Here is a 19430-nt window from a genome sequence, read left to right as displayed (position 1 = left end):
CCTCAAGGTGCTCCAAAGGAATCCTGTGGAAAAATCCAGGGAACAAGGCATCCTCGTCAGGCCAAGCCTTTGAGCCCCATCCTCTGACTCCCCATTTTCACAGAAATCAACTCAGGTTCAAAGCCCATGCCTGGCAATGGTGAGAGCCTCAGTTTACAGAGTCCCCATCCGGGCGAGGTGACCACAGAGCCATAGTTCCCATGTAGGCCCCAGGACAAGTTTCTCAGAAGCACCCACATTTTCATTCCAGTCTGCCTGGGAACTGGGTACAAAGGGCCTGAAATCTGACCCCCACGTTTTTTGAGGAAAATTTCAGACCAGTATATGGACACAAATTCAATATTTAAAATTTCTAATAATAAAACCACAGTTAACATGTTTTCATTAGGGGCTTGGAGGGAGGAGGGGCGTCAGAGAATCAGCTTGGTTACACCTTTAAAATAGAACAAAGCTCAAGCCCAAATTTTGAAATTCAGGAAAAACTACACCAAGAGGCAAACTCAATGCCTTCAATCAGTCTGTTAAAACAACAGAAAGAAAAGAGAAAGTTCTGTGCCAACCTGAGATCAGCTGCCTTAGCTGAGGACAGTAATTTACCTGCTGTGACTGGCTTGGCTGGGGCTCAGATCTCAGACCTGCTGGAGGACGTGTGCACTGACTGCAGAACTGGAAGTCTCTGAATCTCTCCTCTGGTGCCTGAGGTTTTTATACACCTTCTTAAACACTAGAATCCGATCAGGACCCTCAGTCTCCCACCCTTAATCCTAATGCAATTATTGTCTCCCTTCAAATGAATGGATTGAGAGAAAGTTAGGGAACTGCAGGGTGGAGGCCTGGCTCATTGATCCCTGTGGTGGGCATTTTCTCTGTTTTCTGCATCCCACACAGATAAGGACAGGTTCCTGAGTGCAGGAGCTGTGGATTAAGAAATTAGAGAAAGAAAGAGACAAGAGGCAGAAATAGATTCATAAAGCTGGGCGCTAGGTGGGCGCCATCTCTCTGATGGAGAGACAGTCACACCCACCACAGACAACACAGCACATTGATTGGATTCCAAAGGGGAGTTGAAGGTCAAAAGGAGTCTCGGGTGTGCTCACATCTTATTCATCAAGATCTGGGTAAGCTCCTCATTTTTTGGTACAAGATTTAGCATATCAAGATCTGGGTAAGTCAGGTCCTATTTGTTCCTCCTTCCAAGCACATTGATAAAGATAAAAAAAATCAGTACTGATAACAGGATTCTGCCAGTGCCCTCGGGCTCAGCTGATAAGAATTAAAAGAATGTTCATGTGCCTTCCCAGATGGGCCTCTACAGATCCCTTCCACAGAAACTGACTGAGGTTGATTAATGGTCCATAGGTTCATCATCGGTGTGAGACAGTGAAGATGTCATGGGTTCCTGATGTTAAACGCATGGTTGCTGGGGGTCTTTGGCCACATCAAAGTTATCAGAACATTGCAGAGTTAAAACATCCTTGAGAAGACACTGGTGCCATCCTCAGGAGAACAAAGGAAATGTGTCCAGGCATCAAGTTCGGTTTTATGGTAGGTGACATAGCAGATTATGAGCTCCTCAGAGAGGAAGTGGTGGACAACTGAGGTTGTGGCTGTCCTAGACCCCAAGGCTTCTCTCAGGGAGGTCAGGACAGAAAAGCGTGACAAGCAGGGGTCAGGGCTGGGCAGGGTGGTGCTGGGCCATCCTAATGGGACCCTGTGAATGACCCAGGGCCATGGAGAGGTAGGGGTTTGTCTTGGAAAGAAGAGAGATGGAAAGACTCTTCTCTGGGTAAATTCAGGATCTAAAAGTAGACAAGCTGGAGGGGAGGCAGTGCCATCCTCGAAGGCAAAGGGGGAGATTCCATCTTCTGTCCCGCCCTGGAGGAAAAGGGTGGGTCTGCTCTGGGTAAGATGGGATTAGCTCAGCAATCTGGGTGGGGAAGATAAAATATAAGAATGTGAGCAAAAAGGGTGGGGAGCAGCATTGGGAGTTAGACATTTTCAAGCCCAAAAGGCATTGTGGCTGGATGCTGTGGGCTTTTGGGGATGTTGAAACCAGGGAAAGAAATAACAGTCATCCAATCACATGCAACCCTGTCAACATCATGGCAGCTGCCACCAGGTGATGTTTATCAAAGGGAAGAAGTTCCTCCCCAGAGAATACTTCGTGGATAACAAGTGCCTTCCTGGACTACACTGTGTCTCCATTGGGCCCATTCCTGCCCTCATGACACAACTTCACTTCACCACACCCCCAATGATCTTCCTTATGACCACCAGCCCCTAAGTCCCCACTTCAGTAACCCTGACCCCAATATCGCTCTGTTCTGTATTGTCTGACATCCTGTGGTGTGCAGAACCAGAGGCACTGTGAAGCCAGGCAGCAATCATGGGTCCTGAGACATCTGCAGATGCATAGGTGGCCCTTGGCAGTGTGAGGAAGGCCAGCTGTGGCCAGCCCATTGCTGCCACCTGGAGTTCCTGGCCTGCACAGCCTTCCTCTAGGCCCCCATCCTTCTCCTGTCAGTCACTCACCCCACAGACTCCCCTGAGCACCCAGTGTGTGTGCCAAGCTCTGACTTTGGGGAACTGAGTCACATGGAGAAGACAGCGCCATTGAAAAGATTCTGAGTGAGGACAGGAGGCACCGGAGTGAGTGCTGAGGCCTGTGGCTGAGCTCTCCTGGAAATGGACAACACAACCCAGGCTGCCTCCGCTAGGAACCAAAGGATTTGTCTGCAGCTTAAACAGCTGCAACCACACAACTGTAGGTGACAAAAATGTGTCAGTGCAGGTCCAATAATTGTAAGAAATGTCTGGCACAGAGGAGTCGGGCGGGCATGGAGAATGGGAGGCTGTGAGTGCGGAGGGGCAAAGATGTACAGGAACTCTCTACCTTCTGCTCAATTTTGCTGGGAACTTAAATCTGCTCTAAAAATTAAAAGCCACTTTTCAAAATATTTTTATTTGTTTCAAAGAGGAAGCGAGAGGGAGAGAAAGGCATCAATGAAGTGAAAGAATCATTGATTGGCTACCTCCTGCAAGCCCCCTCCTGGGGATTGAGTCCACAGACACAGGCATGTGTCCCAGGACAGAACTGAACATGGGACACTTCATTAGACACTGTATCCACTGAGCCAAACTACCTAGGGCAAACTTTAAAACAAACAAACATCCCCATGGGAAAACAATATGGCATTTCCTCAAAAATTTTAAAATGAAACTGCCATTTGACCCAATTCTCCTACTGCTAGGAATATATTCCAAGAAAACAGAAACACCAGTCAGAGGGGGTATATGCAGCCCTAGGTACATAGCAGCACAATCTACAATAGCTAAGATTTGGAAACAGCCTAAGTGCCCATCGGCAGATGAGTGGATTGGAAAACAGTGATACATCTACACAATGAAATACTAGGCTGTGGTACAAAAAGAAGGGATTCTTACCATTTGCAACAGCATAGATTGAACAGGAGATCATTACGCTAAGTGAAATAAACCAATCAGAGAAAAAGAAATATCACATGATCTCACTCATTTGTGGAATATAATGAACACCATAACCTGATGAATAAAAATAAAACTACAGTCACAGAAGCATCAAACAGACTGTCCAACCTATGAAGGAAGGCAGGGGTAAGGGGGTAAGAGATCGATCAATCAAAGGACTTATATGCATGCATATTAGCATAAGCACAAGAGAAAGTAGAGGAGTGAGGGTGGCAAAAGAGAAATCAATGAAGGAAAAAGAAGTCTTGTGTAATGTTTTAAATAAGAAAGAATTAAATATATATATAAAATATCCCCTTGCACACTTTAAAATACTAAATTTCATATTTCATCCTATTTTATTTTATTTTTATATTTTATTGACTTCAGGAAGGGGGAAAGGGAGAAACTGATGGAAATATTAATAATGAGGGAGAATCACTGATTGGCTGCCTCCCGAATGCCCCCTAGTAGAGATCCAGCCCACAACCCCAGGCATGAGCCTAACCAGGAATGGAAACTAGACCTCCTGATTCATAGTTCAAACTCAACCTTTGAGCCATAGCAGTCATATTCCTTAATCACTTTACTAGGCAGTTTATATGATTAACATTTACATAACTCACAACTAAAATATTTATACTCAAATAGCATTTACCTAAAAGCAGATTTTATAAACACTTCCAAGCATAGACCTGCTTGGAACACTAACACATCACCTGGTCTGACCAGCAGGTGGTGCACAAATCCTGAGGCCTGGCCATTTCTACTGATAATCACCAGGAATGAATCCACTCTTTTCACTATAAGTCCACCCCCACCACCCAATTCCCACTCATACCCAACAACCCATGGCTGACTGTTTCAGCTGTTTGGGTGAAGCAGGATCACGGGGGCCCCATGCAAAAGCTGAGGCCCACTGGGCGCCCTGTGCTGGGCTCTCTTCCCTGTCCTCCGGAGGAGAGCAGGAGACTGAGGGGGAAGGACACTGGGGGCTTCTGCTGGGAGGGAAAAGAGGAAAAGCCCATTTACGGAGCTCTTACTCTAGACCAGGCCCACCGCCAAGCCCTCAACATGCACCATCTCCTTGGATCTTACAAGCATCCACTAAGCTGGGTGAGCACCATGTCCTCATTTGACAGGGGAACTGAGGTTCTTGCCTGAGGTCCCTCCACCCAACAGGACCCTTCCTCAGCATGAGTTTCATTAGAGTGCCCTTTAATTAAGGTCCCTGTGAGGGGTTAATTTTATGTTGCAACTTGACCTGAGGTCATCAAATTTTTGGACCTCATGGACCACCAGTTGGCAACCAGTGAACTTGATAGCACTAAGGGTTGACCAAGTAGCTGGTAAACCATTCTGGGTATAAATTGCCCAGGTTAGCTTTTGATTCAGTAGATGAGTAAGGAGATCATACAGTGCAGGTGGGCTTCCTCCAATCTCTTGGGGGCCCAAGTGGATTAGAAAGAGGAAGGAAGGATGAATTCTCTCTTCTTTGGTTTTAGCTGATGGTGAACATAGGTTCCAGGTTCTCAGGGCATCAAATTCCAAGGTGTGTACCAGCTGCCCTTTATTCTCAGGCCTATGGCCTCACACTGGGGTTTCCCATATGGGCTCCCCTGGTTCTCAAGCCTAACTTGGACTTGGCCTCAGTTATACCATTGGCTTTGTAGGTTCTCCAGCTTGCAGAGAACAGGTATTGGGAATGAAGGCTGGAGCCCATCCCTATAAATCTCCTACCTGAGTCCATGTGTCCCTGTTGGCTATTCGGGGGCACACTACCTAATACAGCGACTGAGCACAGGGAAGATGCTCACTCATTTGTGCAGTGTGTCTGTTTACCTTCCTGACAGGCTGATTTCAGTACATGCTCTCTAGTCTAGCTCCATAAAGAGGCAGGAGGTGTAATGGGCATAAGCCAACCCCCATGGATATGACCTGCCCCCGCTTGCCAGGTTATATTTTGTGTGGTGTAGGAATCCTCAGAAAATGTATTTTGCTCAAAGGAATTTGGACAATTTTCCTGGCCATAAGCAGGTTACTTCCTCTGCACAAGGCTGACAGGCATGAGCTGGATGGCCCAAGGACTCGGTGCCTCTGCAGTGTGGACAAGCCCTTCTGGAACTGAGGGCCACGCCTTCTCCCTGAACCCCTCCTGACACAAGTCCTGACATTTGTGAGTCCACCTGCAGAACCATAGGGAACACTGGCATCCAGGGTCAGAGCCAGCAGAGAGGTCCCCTTCACCTCAGGGGTTGGTGGGCCACATAGCAAGTCCCATTGTATCCACCCACTGAGCAGCCACAAGGAGGTCAGACAGGCCCAGAGAGTAGAGAAGGCCTGGCGGGAGGGATAACATGGTGCTGAGCAATGCAGCCGAACCACATCCCAGCAGTTCCAGGTTCTGACCCTGAGCCCTCCCCACCTTTTTTCATTAGTGACTACAGGGTTTTGAGGTGTGAACTGCAGAGACAGGAGAATACAAGCAAGAGGACAAGAAGGTTGCCTTTGAAATTATCTTTATTTCTCATCATTCCTTTACAATCATCCACTCTGGGATTCACTCCCACACAAGAAGCTCAAGCCCCAATTCTGCCCCCTCCCCACGCAAATGAGATTCATGTTTCTGATGGTAGGACACTTTGCCTTCGAGGTCCCATGAACTCCCATCCTTTGTCCCTGCAATCCTGTACCCAGGCTGTGTCCCTCCCTTTCCCCATTCACACAGAGTATGAACATGAAACATGGGGTGGCCCCTGTATAGTGCCCCCAGGTCTGAGGTTTCAGCTTCCAAAGGCCCAGAGAGCAGCTCAGGTGCTCCCACTGAGCATGTCATTACAGGGGCACAGCACGGGCTCCCTGATATGAAAATGCCATATCATAATATTCCCTGTGGCCACTGTGCTTGGTGACGAGAAGGATGGACCTGGGCTGTCCTAACTCCCTCAGTATTCCCGTCAGCTCAGCTTGGATCTCGTCAAGTCTCTTCTGGTTGACAGTGTCCTGGGTCGTGTAACACTCCAGGGGGACGGGGTACAGCTCCATCTCTAAGCTGCGCAGCCCGGCTGTGTGACGCAGCAGCTTCCCCACGGTGGCCAAGGACAGGCGGTTCTCAGAGATGGTGAAGAAACTGAGCTGGTGACAGCGGCTCAGGACAGGCAGGATGGCCTCGACTTGGGAGTCCACCATGGCACATTTATCGAGGCCCAGGTCCTGGAGGGTGGGTGCCACTGCCTCCAGCAGATCTCGGAGGAGCTCAGGACTAAAGTCAAAGAGGCTGGCACAATACAGACGCAGGCACTTCAGCTGCCTGAGGTTCGGGCACTGGAACAGGTGTGTCAGGTCTGAATGGGTTAGGCGCTGGCAATGACTTATGGTGAATTTTTCCAAGGGGGTCTGCAGGCACCTGTGGAGACACAGAACGGTTAGTTCCTGGGGACGGGTGGGGGAGGGGGGGAGGTTGAAGGGAGGGGGCAGGTAGAGAGGGCCTCCATGTGGGAGAAGACCGATTTGTCCAAGCCCAGGGTTGTCCTGACAATGTGATGAAGGGAAACACCCAGGAAGCCCAGACTCCTTTTAGGCTGGGTCAAGGTCACCACTTCTCCAGAGCTTCCTTCCTCAGCTGCCAAGCAGAGCACTGTATGCTGGAGGGTGCTTGGACAGAAGGGAAACCCCGGGAAACTGCTCAGAGAGCCTGACAGTGTCTAGGTCCAGGTGGACATCCCTGTACCTTATGATTGGGAGACAAAACCAACCATCCTGTCAACTCAGGCTCCCTTCTGTCCACTGCTTGGCTCCAGGCACCAGACATCTGGACCACAGGAGATTCTAATTCATAGGGAACTCAAGTGGCCTAGCCTGTTTGACTCAGTGGATAAAGCTTTCCCTTTGGACCCAAGGGTCTCAGGTTTGATTCACAGTCAAGGGGACAGATCTCAATTGAAGTTTCAATATCCGGCCTGGGTTTGAGGCATGTGATGAGGGCAACAAATCATTTCTCTCTCACATCGTATTTCTCTCTCACTCTCACTCTCTAAAAATCAATGGGGGAAAAAAATTCCTTCTCTGAGGATTTAAAGAACAGGGAGAGAGTAAACCAGAGGAAGATTCTACAACATCAACTGGGGAGGCCAGTGTGCAGAGGCAACTTCCATCCATACATCCCCACAAACCACTGTCACTCTGCAATCCTGTCCACTCCCGCTTCTTTGCTGTGGAACCATGCTTGCCCTTTCTACTAATGACCTTCCTAGTACCCAGGACCATCTATGTCAGATGGGGAATCTGCGAGAGGCTCATGTGTGTTCACATGGCTTGTGGGAACATAGCTTATGTCTGAAAATGCTCCAACTGATGTGGCATTGCCTCCTCCCAACCCTCTTCCTAACGCCTCATCACTTAGACATCTGTCACTAAGGAAGAATTCACACACCCAGGGTTGCTGAGTCCCTCTTTGATCCAGTACTGTTACCCACCCTGACAGGCTGATTTTAAAACATGCTTCCTTTGGGTGCTCATGGGATACCACCTTTCAAAGCACCTAACAAGACCACTCCCTTAACATTCAGGGACTGTGACCACTGCTACACAGCTCACCTGAGCATCTGGTCCAGACGGCCTCGGAGGAAGGAGGGGGAATTCATGTTGAGATCTCGGAGGTGCTGCAGCCTGAGCATCTGAGACAGGAATTGGGAAAAGGATCCCTGTTCCTCTGCCTCCTCCTGCTCCGCTTGCTCCTCCTGGTCCTCCTGCTCTTCCCTCTGCCACTCCTCTTCCTCATTCAACTCCTCCTCCTCTTCCACTTGCTCCTGCTCTTCCCTCTCTGACTTGTCTTCCTCTCCCATCTCCAGACCCTCTTCCTCCAGTTCTTCCTCCTCTTCTATATTCTCCTCCTCATTTTCATCTTCATTTTCATCCTCATCCTCATCACTCAAAAGTTGGATGTAGGAGAGAGAGAGTCTCTGCAGGTTCTTCATCTGCCCCAGGTAAAGAGCAAACGTCCCCAGGGTGGTCAGGTCCCAGGTACAGTTCACTTCCACCTCCTGGATGCAGTCCAGCTGCACCGCATCCAGGACCTGCCTCAGCCTCTGGAAGGGCACCACAGCAATCCTCAGCGTCTTGCAGCACAGGTGTACCAGCCCTTCCCTCTGCTTGGCCCATTGGATGACGTACATGAAAAACGCATCTCTGTTCCTTTCATTGAAGTTAAGGTCTAGAAACACCTCTACGGGAGCTAAGGGGTGCTCCATGATGGGGCTGGACCTGTGCACAGTCACTGGTACCATCGATGAGTGCTTCTGGGTGCTGTATCCACACCACGTTCTCCAGAAGTCTGCACCCAGGTTCCTTAAATCCAGCACCCGCAGTTTGTACCTCCTGTGGGGAAAGCAGGACATTAGTCTAGATTCATTCAGGTCTACATGACATTGGCTGACAGTGTGTCTCAGAGCATCTACCTATGAACCAAGAGGTCACAGTTCAATCCCCAGTCATGATATGTGCCTATGTTGCACACTCAATGTCTAGTGTATGTGCGTGTGTGTGTGTGTGTGTGTGTGTGTGTGGTATGCAGCAGATGAATGATTATCTCTCATCATTGAGATGTCTATCTCTACCTCTCCCTTCCAATTTGAAATCAATTTAAAAAAATTTTTTTTAAAAAAGATCCACCGAATGAGGGCAGGTCAGAATGAGACTAAGCATCTGAGTTGAGGCAACAATCAGACTCTACCCCCACCCTGACCTTAACTTTGATTCTCAAAGTCATCGTCTCCCATGCCCTCCTCTTCCCCCTGCTTTGCTTTGCTCCTCTCCTTCCATCCCTCCTGCTCAGCACTTCCTGTACCTTTAACTACCACTGGGAGGAGGCAGGGCACAGTTTGGAGGTGCCTCTGCCCAGTAGGCAGTGCTCCACTCCCCAGTGAGCTCAGCAGGGTGCCAGGGCTCCCTACCCTCACTGGCACCTTCAGAAAACTCGGGTCCCCCTTAGGCCCTCCACATGCCCTAACCCCCTTTGTCTCCGGGATGCCTAGGACCCTACCAGGCACCGGGGGCAGCCTTACCTGGGGCGAACCTCCTGCGCAAGCAGAACGTCAAGCCCATCCAACACGGCTTTTAAGACCTTGACCCGAGGCCACCGCATCAGGGCCCCCAGATGGAGGACCGGGTAGGGCCAGGCTTGGGCCATCGCCTTCAGACACTCCTGGTGCTGTCTACTATGGAAGGCCAGGATGAACAGAGGCGGGAAGAGCTCGGCGGGCAGGTGCTCCAGAGCTGCGATGGCCGAGGCCTGGTCCCTCAGCAGGCGCTTTCCTGCCAGCTCCAGGAGTGTAGGCGGGGTCTGCATGCTCATCTTCAAGGTGCTCAGAAAGGAATTCTGCGGAAAGGAGTAGGGAACAAGACATCCTTGTCAGGACAATTATTTGCACCCCCAGCGTCTGTCTCCCCATCCCTCAAATAAATCAACCCAGGGCCAATGATCTCCCTTATGACCTGTACCCCCAAAGTTCCCATTTCGGTAAGCCTGTCCCTGATTAACACTGTTCTATTTTTTTTTTTTCAGGCCCAACATAAGCCTTTATTACATAAACCTTCCCTTGGTAGCACTGAATATTAATGTTCATGTAACAGTTTTGAACTTGCTGGGGTAAGAGAGAGAAACCCTGGAATTTTCTATTTTAAAAAAAAATGCTATTTTCTGGCTGTCACGTAGTACACAGACCTCCAAGAAGCATATATAAGTATTTATTCACAGCCCTCTTGCGTTAAATGTGTGTTTGGGAAGTGTCCGGACATAGTTTTTGCCTAGCTCAGACTCTTGAAATTTGAAATGATCTGGACAACTCCTGTGAAGATCAAGCTCTCAAATTCTGCACCAAGGAAGGGATCCTAGGTCCCGTTCGCTCCCATGTGGTACTCAGGTAGCAGCCGTCTATGCTTCAAGCATCCGTGTTTCTCCACCCAGTTGGTGATACTCATGCCATTTTCACCAGTTTCTGTACCTGAACAGGGCAGGCAGGATCTAAACCTTAACTGGCACTTCTACTTTGACTGATTTCCTGGTGACATGGGTGGGCTTACATAAGGCCATTTCCTTTCATAAAACTCCTCATTATATTAGAAACTCCCAAAATACAGGTTATGACCAATAATCCCGAATGCTGTCCAACCAATCTCCCCATTTCTCTGCACGGGGACCCAGACCGAGGTCCACTTTGGGGCGTCCTGGGGTTCCGCCTGCAACGTGGCTGAAGGCAGGCCCAGGCACTGCCTTCTATTCAGGGCCTCAGAGGGATCATCTCAGGGTTAAAGCCACTGCCTGGCAATGGGGACAGTCTCGGTTTAGTAAGACCCTTTCTGGGCTCAGTGGCCTCAGAGCCATAGCTCTCCCCTACCGGCCCCAGGACAAGCATCTCAGAAACACCCACATCTTTCATTCCAGTCTGACTACGAAGTGGGTACTCAGGAGCCTAAATGCTGACCCCCAATTTATTGGGCAGAAAGGTTTCAGATCAATCTAGGGACACAAACTAAATATTAAAACGGTCCCAGCTGAAACCAGTTTGGCTCAGCAATAGAGCGTCGGTCTGCGGACTGAAAGGTCCCAGGTTCGATTCCGGTTAAGGACATGTACCTTGGTTGCGGGCACATCCCCAGTAGGGGATGTGCAAGAGGCAGCTGGTCGATGTTTCTAGCTCTCTATCTCTCTCCTCTCCCTTCCTCTCTGTAAGAAAATCAATAAAATATATACATTTTTAAAAACTGTCCAAAACTATAACCCCCTACACAGTTAACAGTTAAGATGTTTTCACTGGGAGGCGGGGCAGGAGGCCTTGGGGGTCAGGGAATCAGCTTGTTTAGATATTTAAAAAATAAACTGTAGTCCAGTTGCAAATGGCAAGAATGGCCACATTTTGGTCCCTATCTCCAGAGCGGTCTTGAGCAGGAAGCTGATCAATTATTGTCTCTCAATGTTGCTGTTTCAATCTCCTTCGCCTTTCTTCTTGAAATCAATTAAATACATTTTTAAAAAAAATAAAGGTTGGAAAAAAGGAAGAATATGAGAAGATCTCCGTGCCAGGTCAGGCTTCGTGCCACCATGAGGCTGACTCCTTAGCTGAGGTTGGTACCTTACCTGCTGTGACCGGGTTGGCTGGGGCTCAGATCTCAGACCTGGAGGAGACCCAGGGCACTGACTGCAGAACTGAAGGACTCTGACTCTCCCCTCTGGTGCCTGAGGTTTTTATAGGTCTTCTCAATTGCTAACGTCCAATCAGAACCCCTGGTCTACACCCCGCCCCCAACTTGATTGGATTTTTGCCTTTCTCCATATTAATTGGTTATCCCAGAAATGGGATGGGATTAGGAAATATTAAGTTTGAGAGGGGCAAGGGTGTGGCCTCAGGCATTGATTCCTTCCTCACACACTGACTGAGCTGGAGTGATGGCCTACAAGTTGTCATCTTCAGTGTGAGACAGTGAAGGGTGAAATGGGTTCCTGACTTTAGACAGGAAAAAACACAACCTGAGAACATGGCCACCTCAAAGTAATCCTAATTATCCACAGTTAAAATGGCCCAGAAGGCAATGGGGGCATCCTCAAGGAAGGAAAAATGTGTCCATGCACTTAGCTGTCACTCAGGTATTCTGTCAGGGGACGTAGCAGATCATTAGCTCCTCAGGGAGCAAGGAGTGAGCGACTGAAGATGTGGGCGGCCCTTCAGACCACAAGGCTTCTCTGAGGGAAGGACCAGGAGAGGCAGGGGTCAGGGCTGGGCAGGGTGGCGCTGGGCCATCCTAATGAGACCCTGTGAATGACCCTGGGCCATGGAAAAGATGGGGGTTTTTCTTGGAAAGAAGAGAGGTGGAAAGACTATTCTCTGGGTGAATTCAGGATCTAAAAGGAGAAAAGCTGGAGGGAACACAGTGCCGTCCTAGAGAGCAAAAGGAGAGAATTCCATCTCTGTCCCGCCCAGGAGGAAAAGGGTGGGTCTGCTCTGGGGAAGATGGGATTAGCTCAGCCAACTGGGCGGATAGGATGGAATGTAAGAATAGGATTAGTGGGAAAGTGGCCCAATCTGGGAGTTACACATTTTCAAGCCTGAAGGGCACAAAAGACACAGCTGTGGGCTCTTTGAGATGTTTGAGCCAGAGACAGAAATTATTGTGGGCCAGTAACAGGTAAACCTGACAACATGACTGCTACCACCAGCCGACATTTATCAAAGGGAAGAGGTTCTTCCCCAGAGAACTAAGCCCAGGTAGCAAGTGCCTTCCCTCACTACCCTTGTGTCCATTGTCCCCAGTCCTGCCCTCATGGCACCCTTTCACTTCACCACACCCCCAATGACCTCCCTGCTGACAAACAGCCCCTCAAATCCCCCCTTCAGTAAGCCTGTCCCCCACTATCTCTCTGTTCTATTCCTGTCTAACATCACTCTGGCTTGCTGGATGAAAGGCTCGGTGAGGCCAGGGTGTAATCATGGCTCCTTAGATCATGTGTGTGGAATGAGTGTGTGGCTCTTGGTGGTCTTAGGGAGGCCAGTAATGGCCAGCCAACTGCCGCCATGTGGAACTCTTATCCTGCACAGCCTCCATTAGGCCCCCGTCTTTCTACTGTCAACCACGCATAACACAGATATTCCTGAGCATCCAGTGTGTGGGCCAGGCTCTGACTCTGGAGAGTTCTGAGTCAGGAGGGGAAGACAGTGGCATTGATCAGACAGTGTAGGGAGGAGTGAGTGGAGGCCCCAGAGAAACTGCTGATGCCTGGAGTCACGGGGTGCCCAGGAGGCAGCACAAGCCCAGGCTGCCTCCACTAGGCATCATAGAATTTGTCTGCTGTATGAAATCACTACCAAGCAAACACATGTGGACACATGAGCAAAGCACACACTAGACCCAGACGTGCGGTGTGAAAACTGAGCTGGGCTTCTGCTGGCATTTCCTGGAAGGGAGAGGCAGTTTTCACAAGTCTGAGCCAGGCTGCCCACGGACCACCCGGCTTGGGTTCAAATCTCAGCTGGGAGACTCATTCGCAGTGTGAGCTCAGACCATTCACTCTCCGGGGTCTGTTTCCTCCTCTGTGAATGGCAGTGACTTGGAGAACTCTGCCTTGGGTTCCTATCAGACATGGTGGTGGCATCTTCACCATCTTTATTTCTGGACCGTTCCTCCTCTTTTCTTAGGGGCCATTGCTATTTCTGTGGCTGGAACAGTCCTGTGTTATTTCCTCTCTGGGATCCGTTGTTGCAGAAATCCACATAGGCTTAGAGTTTTTTGGAAATATACAAATACATTCTCAACCAAAGATTAATGAAGAAATCTTTTTTATAAATGTGACTTGGGATCCTTTTTCATTTTTTGCCCAAACAATTTACCTTTGGCTTATTTTGATACCATGTGATTTTTTTTTATGTTTGTCTTGCTATTAGCATTACAAATGAAAAATCATTTTTTAAAATATATTTTATTGATTTTATACAGAGAGGAATTGAGAGGGATAGCAAGTTAGGAACATCGATGAGAGAGAAACATCAACCAGCTGCCTCCTGCACACCCCACACTGGGGATGTGCCCGCAACCAACTTACATGCCCCTGACCCGAATCGAACCTGGGACCTTTCAGTCCCCAGGCAGATGCTTTACCACTGAGCCAAACCGGTTTCGGCTGAAAAGTCATTTTCAAAGTAAACATTTCTGGGTGTAATTTACCTACAGGATATTACTCTTCTGTCCCCCCCACCCCTTTTAAATTTAAATAGCAGAACACTTTTGGAAATTTTACAATGCAGTCTTGATAACTTTTAATTTCAATATTTTGCATAAAAATATGAGTAACTTAACATAAACTTTGTCAGGGAGGCAAAAACCCAAATCACTTACTTCAGTTTATGAGACAAATATATGGGCTCCTAATTACAGTTCTTCAGATATTTGAAGAAAGCTTTTCCTCTATTTCCTTCCACAACAATTTTCAGGCTTCAGAGAGTTTCGCTTAAGAACATTTGTCTTCCTTTGCAGCAAGCAGCACATAGGACTTTTGCTTGAGCTAGCTATATTGCAAGTCCCTTTACAGTAAGGGTGACTGCTATTTTACTGTCAGATTTAATACTTTAGCAATCTTCCGTTTACATTGCAAATACACAGGGAAGAGATTTCAAATTTTTCACATTTTTTCTTTCTATTATATTTAGAATTACATTTTCAAAGAGTACAATCTTTGGCTTCCTTGCAAATACAGAGGAATCATGGGAAGTCTCAGTGACTGGTTTAGAGGACTTTATCTGGGGTTGGCCTTTGTTGTTTCAAGATGGAGGCCCCCGGGGAGTGGCAAGCCATGGGGCCAATAAGATGGCTGCCAAGTCAGACAGTCCAATATGGTGGCCGTCTAAACTGTTCTTTGACAGAAAAGATGGTTTGTTTATTGTCAAATAAACAAGGAAAGAGCAAACCAAAAAGACACTCAAAATTACATTGCAGACAAACAGAAATCTCACTTGCTTTTTCTGGTGGCTTTATTAGAGTTTAATTGTTTATAAAAACATTGCCTTTTCATTTAGATGAAATTATATGAAACCTTGATTATAAATTAAAAAGGTAATTTATTAAGTAATTGAAGAAGGTATCTTCGATTGAAAAGGCAAAGCAGAGCAAATTCAGTAAATGTTTACAACTGATTCACAAGGCACCAAGGTCACTCCGGCTCCAACCTAATTAAAAATGCAGGTGGCTAGAGTCTCTTGTCTTTTAAATTTCCTCTTGAATTTTTTTTTTTTTTTCCTTTTAGAAATGTATATTTTTTTATTTAAATGTTTCTATTGGCTTTAGAGAGAGAGAAAAAGAGAGAGAGGAACATAGGTGAGAGGAACACAGATGGGCTGCCTCCTGCACGCTCCAACCAGGACTTGAACCGGTGACCTCTCGGGACATGGGTTGACGCTCAACCAGGAAGCCACGTGGGTTAGGCTGAACGTGTCTGATGCTGAACTGAAATATCCGATGGAAGACTGGCGGTTCCCGGGGATGGGACGAGGGGAATGTTCCGCCGGGTGGCCGTAGGGGGACTGGCCGCGCCGTCCTGCAGCCTCGCCAGGATCTCGCCCTTGCCCACTTCGCTGTCGCCCACCAGCAGGAACTTGAGCAGAAAGTCGTAGGCGCGGACCGGGCTCCCCAGGACGCTCATGGTGCCGCGCCCGCGCCCGTGCCAGGCCTGTGGGACGGCGCGGAGGAGGCGGCGGGCACACGGGCGCTGCACAAACCCGCAGCCGCTCCTCTTGAAATTTTGCTGTTGGATTTTAAGAAATATTTTGCCCTCCGTAGAGGCCAAAACCTTCATGACATTTTAGATAAAATATACTTATTAATTTGTATTTGAGAAAGCTTTCCTTGCAATTTCAAGTATTTAAGATAGGTTAAATTTCAAAAATATTTCCTTAAAAGAGAGAACTAATTCCTGAAAACATTTCAGGGCCTGTGAAATGTCCTATAATTATCCCTTGGTGATAGTTTTGAAATTTTAACTTGGAAAAAAACACACCATAAAAATATATAAATGATTTAAATATTATAAGACTTTTTATAATTATCTTAAGATATCAATTAAATTTAAACTGATTTTAGTATTAAAAATGTCAGTTGGGAATCACAGAATTAATCCTTCTTATTTAATTAGGCCAATTAGTAACATATGTTGAATTCCTAATTAATAGAGAAAACACATTTTATGTTCTTCAAAAAAAAAAATTAATACTTAAGGCATTTAATTATCACAATTATATTGAAAGATGAAATAGAGAAGGGACCGGAGACCGGGATGTCAGGGCACAGCTTTATTGAAGACAAGAGTACCACTGCCAGCTGCTTCCAGAGAGAGGGGCAGAAGAGAATGAGGGCCAGAGTACAAGCACCTTTAAGGATAGGGGACGGGGCTTAGGGCACTCAGCACATGCCGACTGGTGATTAGGGACCTAGGGATTTAGAAATCTGGGGCTTAGGGTATTTGGCAGATGCTGATTGGTTCAGTGCTCAGGAATGTCTAGCCACAGGTGGGATTTATGTCTGTCCATCAACTGGAGGAAGGAAGGATCTATCATATATAATTTCTCTAAATTTGTACTGAAATTTGAATTTTTAGAGCTGGCAAGTCAAATATTTAGCATTTCTAGATTAGTATTACCTTTATAAATTTTTTTTTTTAATTTTTATTTATTTATTTATTTATTTTTTTATTGATTTTGTACAGAGAGGAAGGGAGAGAGATAGAGAGTTAGAAATATCGATGAGAGAGAGTCATCGATCAGCTGCCTCTTGCACACCCCCTACTGGGGATATGCCCCCAACCAAGGTACATGCCCTTGACAGGAATCGAACCCGGGACCTTTCAGTCCCCAAGCCGACGCTCTATCCATTGAGCCAAACCGGTCTCGGCAATAATTTTAAGAATAAATTTCAAAAATACAATCAGTGAATAGCTTTAATTTTGTCCTCTAAATTTTTCCTAAAGAAGCAAACTTCCAGAATTTTAAGCTGCCAAAACTACATGTCTGGATGGCAAAACAGGTTTGGTCTTCTCTTTTCTTTCTTTTTAAATATATTTTATTGATTTTTTTACAGATAGGAAGGGAGAGAAATAGAGAGCTAGAAACGTGGATGAGTAAGAAACATCGACCAGCTGTCTCTTGCATACCACCTACTGGGGATGTGCCTGCAACCAAGGTACATGCCCTTGACCAGAATCGAACCTGGGACCTTTCAGTCTGCAGACCAATGCTCTACCACTGAACCAAACCGGCTTTGCAGGTTTGGTCTTTTCTAATGTAAATTACCACATTCTTTAAAGATGGCTACTTGTAGGAAGCTGATTTCAAACTAGTCACATTTTTTTTCTTGAAGAGTTTGCTGCAGCTGGAAAAACTGTTTTTGGCTAGCAAAACAAGTTTTGGCCTAGCCAACTGACTTTTTAAAAGGAATATAATTTTTTTCTGCTGGGGAAGTTGAAGCTATTCAAATGTAAAATTTGTCACATTCCTTCAAGATGGCTATTGGCGGGAAACTGGCCTACCAGCACCTTCCTCCATTAGCAAAGGGTGTAGCCAGCCTTACTGGGCTACTTAGATCTTTATAGTTAGAGGCCCGTTGCACAAATTTGTGCATGGGTGGGGTCCCTCAGCTTGGCCGGCAATAAGGCCCATTGGGCCATCTCACTCGACCCTATCGGGGTGATCATGCCCGGCTGGCCAGGGGGAAGGACTGTGGGAGGTTGGCTTTGGGAGTGCACTGACCACCAAAGGGAAGCTCCTGCATTGAGCATCTGTACCCTGGTGGTCAGTGCACATCATAGCAATCAGTCATAACTGTCGCTTAGACTTTTATATATATAGATACATTATTTATCTATATTTCAACAATTTCTTTGAGAAAGTCAGCATCTCCCTTGGCCCCTGCTTTGCTTTGCTCATCTCCTTTCATCCCTCCTGCTCGGCACTTCGTGTACCTTTAACACCACTGGGAGGAGGCAGGGCACATTTTGGAGGTGCCTCTGCCCAGCGCCACACCCCAGTGAGCTCAGCAGTGTGCCAGGGCTCCCTAACCTCACTGGCTCCTTCAGAACTTTTGGACCTCATGGACCACCAGTTGGCAACCACTGAACTTGATGGCGCTAAAGTTTGACCAAGTAGATGGTAAAGGGATTCTGGGTGGGAATGGACCAGGTTAGTTTTGATACAGCACATGAGCAAGGAGATCTTACAGTGCAGCTGGGCTGCCTCCAATCTCTTGGGGGCTAAGGTGGAATAGAAAGAGGAAAGAAGGAAGAACTCTCTTCGTTGGTTTTAGCTGATGGTGAACATAGACTTCTGGTTGTCAGGGCATCAACCTCCTGGGTGTGCACCAGCTGCCCTTTGTTCTCAGGCCTATGGGCTCACACTGGGGGTTCCGCCATGAGCTCCCCTGGTTCTCAAGCCTAAATTGGACTTGTCCTCAGTTATACCATTGGCTTTGTAGGCTCTCCAGCTTGCAGAGGGCAGGTATTGGGACTGAAGGTTGGAGCCTATCCCTGTAAATCTCCTACCTGTGTCCATGTGTCCCTGTTGGCTATTTCGGGGCACACTACCTAATACAGCGACTGAGCACAGGGAAGATGCTCACTCATTTGTGCAGTGTGTCTGCTCCCCTTCCTGACAGGCTGATTTCAAAACATGCTCTCTAGTCTAGCTCCATAGAGAGGCAGGAGGTGTAATGGGCATAAGCCAACCCCCCATGGATATGACCTGCCCCCGCTTGCCAGGTTATATTTTGTGTGGTGTAGGAATCCTCAGAAAATGTATTTTGCTCAAAGAATTTGGACAATATTCCTGGCCATAAGCAGGTTACTTCCTCTGCACCAGGCTGACAGGCATGGGCTGGATGGCCCAAGGACTCGGTGCCTCTGCAGTGTGGACAAGCCCTTCTAGAACTGAGGGCCATGCCTTGTCCCTGAACCCCTCCTAGCACAAGTCCTGAGATTTGTGAGTCCACCTGCAGAACCAGAGGGAACACTGGCATCCAGGGTGAGAGCCAGCAGAGGTCCCCTTCACTTCAGGGGTTGGTGGGCCACCTAGCATGGCCCATTGTATCCCCCCTGAGCAGCCACAAGGAGGTCAGACAGGCCCAGAGAGAAGAGTAGGCCTGTAGAGTGCCCAGGCACAAGGCAGTGGCAACCTGGCCCGGAGCAGCAACGGCCAGGCCCCAGAGCAGCAGCAGCCAGAACCAGAGCAACAACAACCAGCACTGGAGTAGCCAGACCTGGGGCAGTGGCAGCCAGGCCTGAAGAGGAGGCAGCCAAGCCCAGGGTGGCCAGTCCAGGAACACCCAGACCCAGAGTGGCCGGGCCCGGAGAAGCCGGGCCCAGAGCAGCCGTGTTGGGAGCAGCCAGGCCCAGAACAGCAGTAGCCAAGCCCAGAGCA

At 47.9% G+C, this 19430-nt stretch overlaps 1 protein-coding gene across 1 annotated transcript; it reads right to left on the bottom strand.

The window, feature by feature from the left end:
* Positions 1–5991: 5991 nt before the first annotated feature.
* Positions 5992–15670, bottom strand: LOC311617481 (PRAME family member 8-like; the record flags this gene model as incomplete). Its single annotated transcript, XM_084873823.1, has 4 exons — positions 5992–6892; positions 8083–8862; positions 9549–9862; positions 15500–15670. The coding sequence occupies 4 exons, from the start codon at positions 15668–15670 to the stop codon at positions 6322–6324; spliced, it is 1836 nt and encodes a 611-aa protein (XP_084729949.1). The 3' UTR covers positions 5992–6321.
* Between the last annotated feature and the right edge of the window lie 3760 nt (positions 15671–19430).

Source organism: Pipistrellus hanaki, assembly GCF_964339955.1.
Source record: "Pipistrellus hanaki genome assembly, chromosome: 2".
In the NCBI taxonomy this organism is placed as follows: domain Eukaryota; kingdom Metazoa; phylum Chordata; class Mammalia; order Chiroptera; family Vespertilionidae; genus Pipistrellus; species Pipistrellus hanaki.
The sequence above is the reverse complement of the archived record's forward strand: the minus strand, read 5'-3'. Positions and strand labels throughout refer to the sequence as shown.